This window comes from Mirounga angustirostris, unplaced genomic scaffold (assembly GCF_029215605.1).
Source record: "Mirounga angustirostris isolate CCGP_5_RB_7025 unplaced genomic scaffold, mMirAng1.0.hap1 SCAF_5, whole genome shotgun sequence".
Lineage (NCBI taxonomy): Eukaryota > Metazoa > Chordata > Mammalia > Carnivora > Phocidae > Mirounga > Mirounga angustirostris.
In genome coordinates this window covers 88,796,430-88,802,668 of record NW_026991713.1, presented here as the reverse complement: position 1 = coordinate 88,802,668, position 6,239 = coordinate 88,796,430, and the positions used below count along the sequence as shown (strand labels likewise).

At 39.1% G+C, this 6,239-nt stretch overlaps 1 protein-coding gene across 1 annotated transcript in view; it reads right to left on the bottom strand.

The window, feature by feature from the left end:
- Nucleotides 1-1,044: 1,044 nt before the first annotated feature.
- SLC15A5 (solute carrier family 15 member 5) overlaps nucleotides 1,045-6,239 on the bottom strand; it is an 81,579-nt gene continuing 76,384 nt past the window's right edge. Inside the window, exon 9 of the mRNA XM_045869668.3 lies at nucleotides 1,045-2,308. Within this exon, the coding sequence (XP_045725624.1) occupies nucleotides 2,161-2,308 (148 nt within the window). The 3' untranslated portion in view covers nucleotides 1,045-2,160. The remainder of the gene's footprint in view (nucleotides 2,309-6,239) is intronic.

Sequence of the window (6,239 nt, the reverse complement as noted above, 5' to 3'; positions counted from 1 at the left end):
TAATGGTGAGAGAGACTGCCAGAGCTCCTCACTTGGACTAAGGTGAGGTGCTTAAAGGTTTCTTGATATTTTGGATGTTCACAAAACCCAAACTGCAAACGTGGCGTTTGACCTTTTGCCGCAAAGAAAACCTCTAAGACATATCCAGAGGTTGGCCTCACTATTTTGCCAGAGAACAAACACAAAAAAAGAAAGATTTGGAAAAGTTACAGGGCAAGAATTCATGTGTGCACGAGCTAGTCTTTTTATTTGTCTGCAAAACAAACAAGCAAACAAAAAATTGTTTAAGTAAGAGAAACACCTGGTGCTTTACAGCTGCTCTTTTGCAATTAAAAATGCATATCATATCTAATCAAGATGAATACATCTTTTATTCTACAGATCTAAAATATTGTAGGTATACACAAGGGAGGTGCTTAATTGCAGAACCATTTGCAATCAGCTGACAAACCCACCTATCCTATCCACTATGAACGGTCCTAGAAAGCAGCGGTGCTTATACTCTAGGGAGTACAAGAATGATTTGGCTGTGTTTGTTAAAACCACTGATTCCTGGAAAAAGAGTTGGTTAAAGCAGTCTTTGGGAGGGACCAGAAAATTTTCCTAAAGCAGGTGACTCTCAACCAAACGTTGACAAGCACTGCTGCAAAGGCATGGGGCATAAGTTTATTTTATATTAGTTTATTATTATTATTTACTTTTATTTTATTTTTTTAGAGAGAGACAGGGAGTTGGGGAAGGACCGAGGGAGAGAGAGAGAGAGAATCTTTTTATTTTTATTTTTATTTTATTTTTTTTTATTCTTATGTTGATCCCCATACATTACATCATTAGTTTTAGATGAAGTGTTCCATGATTCATTGTTTGTGCATAACACCCAGTGCTCCATGCAGAATGTGCCCTCCTCAATACCCACCACCAGGCTAACCCATCCTCCCGCCCCCCTCCCCTCTAGAACCCTCAGTTTGTTTCTCAGAGTCCATCGTCTCTCATGGTTCGTCTACCCCTCCGATTTCCCCCGCTTCATTCTTCCCCTCCCGCTACCTTCTTCTTCTTCTTCTTCTTCTTCTTCTCCTTCTTCTTCTTCTTCTTCTTCTTCCTCTTCTTCTTCTTCTTCTTCTTCTTCTTCTTCTTCTTCTTCTTCTTCTTCTTCTTCTTCTTCTTCTTCTTCTTCTTCTTCTTCTTCTTCTTCTTCTTCTTCTTCTTCGAGAATCTTAAGCAGGCTCCACACCCAGTGCGGAGTCGGACGCGGGGCTTGATCTCACGACCTTGAGACCATGACCTGAGCTGAGACCAAGAGTTGGATGCTTAACCGACTGAGCCACCCAGGTGCCCCAGTTCATTATATTTTATATGAGTTTCCACATTTCTTTGGTTATACAGAAAGAATTTCTTTTGGAAGATGATTTTGTGAATGGTTCTGAATTGGTAGCACTGAAGACCAAAAGATGTCAATTAGGTTAGGGAAATGCTTTAAGGGTCTCTATTTGATTTATCACTTACCCTCTCAACACTCATTTCCCCTTCTCCAATTTTCCTTTTTTCTTTAATCATTCCCTCATTTACCTTTATTTTATAACTTCTTCAGTATGTGAATATTCTTTCTTTTTTAAGGACCTCTATTTTAGTTAACACTGCTTTTCAATTCAGAGAAAATTTCCTTAGTTCATATCCATAGTGTAACATCAAGATCAAATACAGTAAAATGACGTATAGACTTACTATTTAGTTAGACATAGACAGTATATGCTCACAAGGCCTGGCATGTAGTAAGTGCTCAATAAATGTATAGAAATGATTATTTTGATTCTATTAGCACATTAGAACTAACAATTATAATTTATATTGCTCTTAGTGGCTGAACCAGTATTGTAAGAAGTTGTAAAATATTGTAAGGTATACGAAATTGTCATTTTGTTGTCATGGAGTAATCACAGGCTTTGAAATTAACTGTAATGTATAATGTGTTAATGCAAAAGCATTAATAGGCACAATAGTTTACTAGAGGAGTCATAATTAGTCTTTATAAATAAAGTACACAGATAATACTTGTGAAGTCACTCCCATACATATTAGTTCTTAAACTAAAATGTGTAAGATGTTCAGCTAAAGAAAACAATGAATACTTTGCTCATAAGACAGGTAGAGTCAAAGATAGTTTCATAGGGCTGTCTCCCAAAGATCAATACTTGAAGAAAATTCCTGCGTACTGCCATAAAATTTCAGAGACTTTTCATGGAGGAGAAGTGTTTCTTCAAGATTACTTCCACTGATGTTCTGGGCATTAAAATGATTTAGATTACAATACCTAAAAAAGAAAGAAAGAAAGCTTTTTTTAGGACCAGATGTAGATGACTTGATAAATCATTTGCTTTCTCCCTGTGCTTGTCTACCTTTTATTATGGGCCCATAGATACTCGCACAACAGTGATGATTATTTAAGAGCACTGCTCACCAGAACAGTCTTTATAAAACGACAAAAGGAGTTTTAGGACATGTTAAGGTGTCTCACAAGGACCTTTAGATGGCGCTCTTTTACAACCTGCAATGAGTGGGACAAAGAGACAGACTGGAAAGTCTGAAACCCTATCAACTTGACAGTGTTCATGGAGGCCGGGACTCATGAAATGCTTATCAGATGCACGAGGGATTTGTAAATTCAGTGTTGGACCTATGTGGAAAACACCATGGTCAAAGAAGAAATCCATGAATACATTTCTAGAATGTGTACTCTTTACTCCTGACCTGAGGAGCACCTGGTTTTCCTGAGTGTCTTCTAAGGGCCAGGCACCGGGCTGGGCACTAACCCCACCCTAACTACTGAATTCTCACACTAACCCTGGAAGGATGAAATTATCCCCAGATAGGGAATGAAATTATTTCACAGATAGGGAAACTAAAGTTCTAAGAGGTTAAATAACTCCCTTGGGGTTCATATGAATAGTAGTCGCCAGAGCCTCGGTTTGGAATCAGAGCTCCTTATTCAGAATCCTGGCCTTTTGGCCCTAGGGAACACGACTTCTAAAGATGCATTACTGTCTTAAACACCTTTGAGTAAGCTTCTGGAGGATTTGAATTTCAGACTGCTTTATTCATTGCTGTGTTCCTAGTGCCTTGACCAGTGCCTCGTTCGCAGCAGATGCTCAAAAATATTTGTTGAACAAATGAATATGGGCTACAAGTTCAATTTTATCAAATACATGTAAGCCTCTGGGGTCAGGCATCTATTTCTGATGTGTAAAAGTTTCCAAAGTTCAGTTTACCTTCTTTTCCCTCTCAATATATTGCCTAAAGTATCTGTAAGAGAAGAACATGCTTGAATAACTGGTCTTTTGTCTCTGATTTATGTTGCTTTCAATAATTGTTATAGATTATGCACAAAAGATTACTGGTATCATTGGGGTGCCTGGGTGGCTCAGTTGGTTGAGCGACTGCCTTCGGCTCAGGTCATGATCCTGGAGTCCCTGGATCGAGTCCCCGCATCGGGCTCCCTGCTTGGCAGGGAGTCTGCTTCGCCCTCTGACCCTATCCCCTCTCATGTGTTCTTTCTCTCTCATTCTCTCTCTCTCAAATAAATAAAATCTTTAAAAAAAAAAAAAAGATTACTGGTATCATTGACAAAATTAGTGCAATGATATCAACTTTAAGACATGTTTTGCAACATTGGGGGAACAGTGGTGTTGTTACAAAAACGAACACCCCTTTGCCTTCCCTCCCTAAAACATCTGTAATATCTTTTTATTTTAGCATCTAATGTGGGATACATATTTATATTCAGCACTATAGAGATGTTTATATAATACTCTTCAGCTAGGGAAAGACATTTCATCTACCCACTTCCTTCACCCCCAACCTGGAAGCCCTCAAGTATGACATGTTATCATTGCCCTATTTCAGATTTGATGGAGGAGGACTCTCATAAAGACAGAGGCAGAGGTCTGTTTTTTTTTTTGTTGTTGTTATTGATTATTTGTTTTGGGGTGTGTGTGTGTGTGTGTACAAATGAAAAATAAGTCTGGCCTGACATTCATAGATAACTCCTAACCATACTCTGTTAGGTGATATCCCAGTGACCCTGACAAGATTTGTTTGGTTCTAGGACTCACACTAGGGTTGCACCACACTAATATAAAATTCACGGTGGAGCTGCCCTCAGGTGCCAACACAGACCAAAGGCCACCTGTATATTGGTGAGGATGCTGTTTCATAATTAATATGCTGTTCTCAAAATTTTAGGGACAAGAATGACTTGGGATGGTTCTGCTGTTGATAGATTTGCCACTGTTATGTGGCTCTGAACACCATCGGGTTTGGTCAAAATTGGATTGTGACTGGATGTTTATTGTAATCAAGTGCTATCTGACTCCTAAATATGTTTCAATAATACTGTCCCTAGAATACCTGTGTTTTCTCCTGTTTCTTTGACGACTTATTGTTAGTGTTTGACAATCACAATCAGAATAGAAATAAATCAGAGTCATTCACTCCTCACTACAGACACTGATGCCCTGTGACTGTAAGTTCCATATGATTTCTTGCCTGACTTCTGGCTTGGCCCGTCCCACCCCAACGGCCAAGAGATACCCAAGGTGATGTGTGTCTTTCTGTCAAATTTTTCAGACTCTCTTTTCTTCTGATATGGGACACCTGTTCTTTCCCTATGGAGTGGCTGATCAACAGGTGATGGTGGGTATGGTTACTTTAACTGAAGGGACTGGTTTCTTTCCTACCCACCAGAGTCAAGGGGTTGTCACGGAGCAGGTAGACAGCTCCTCTAAGGCACTTAGAAATAGCATGCTATACGAGAAAGTGTTTATAAACAAACACACATGGGTTTGAATCCTAGGTGTGTGAACCTAATCAACTTACTTACCTAGATTCTTACTTTGGTTTTCTTATTTATAAAGTAAAGTGATAAGATTTAGGTAGCAGGGAGGTGGTGGAGATTAAATGTCATTTGTGTGTCTTGCATGCTGCCCAAGATACAGAAGTGCTCAACACTTGGAAAATTAATTTTCTCCCTTCCTGCGTTGTTTTATTCTTTCTCTCTTTTTTCCCCCCTTTCCTCAAAAAGTATACAGAAAAAGGGGGGAAAGCATAGGGAACTAGAGAAGATATACTAAGAATCAGATTTATTTCTAAATAAATCTCCTATTATCACTTAGTTCCTTCTCATCTTTGGCTCCTCCAATATTTGGTGCTTTGTACAATTTTATTCTTGCCTCCTTCTCTGCACCCCACTCCACCATCTTTCACTTCTTTATAGTAATTCACATGTTCGACAATCACAGAGAAAGAATCACACTTAAATAATTTAACTTGAGCGCTAGATATTAGCTCCATGTAGACGGGTACTCTACCTTCTTTGGTTCTATTTTTTCAAATGCCTAGAACAATGCTTAATATATTGGTTGAATGAATGAATGAATGAGTAAATCCCTGAGCTCATAGATTCTGGGTCCAGTACTAGTTCTTCCATGAATTCAGCCCATAATCCTGGTCATCTTGGCCACACCTCTGCATGAATCTAGAAGAATTAAAAGGAGGAAGCAGGGGAGCATAAGGCAAAAAATGAGGCCATTGTTATTACTGTAGCTAAGATTTTTGAGCATTTTCTCATCCTCACAGCAACTTTATGGCACAATTCCTAATCTTATTATTATTTCATTTTAGAAATGAAGAAATGGGCTTAGCAAGGTTAAATACCTTGCTGACGTTTGTACAGTTAAATTGTAGAACTGGATTCACCTAGGCTAACTCGAAAGATTGCTTTTTAAACTACTTTGTGAAAAGACAAGGGTCCAATCTTACTGTGGGAGAAAAAGTAAAAGTTGAGAAACTGCAGGTTTATGAGAACTGGTAGATGGTCACCACTTATGTGTTTGGAGGCAATGGATGGAGGGGAAAGATGCTTTGCCTTCACCTTCAGTTTTCACTGAAGACTCTTTTGCTACAAAGCTGAGGACGTTCCTGTTGGATTCTTCTGCAAGACTCTCTGATACTCTAATTTGGTTTTCAATCCAAGAATGAGATAGGTATTTTAGAGAAACTATACATTGTGGGGAATTAATTCAATAACATATGCTTTGGAAGGTGAGAGATTTGAAAATTCCAGGGAGCCATTAAGACTTTTGATTTTGGGGGCACCTGGGTGGCTCAGTCATTAAGCATCTGCTTTCGGCTCAGGTCATGATCCCAGCGTCCTGGGATCAAGCCCCGTATCGGGCTCCTTGCTCCGT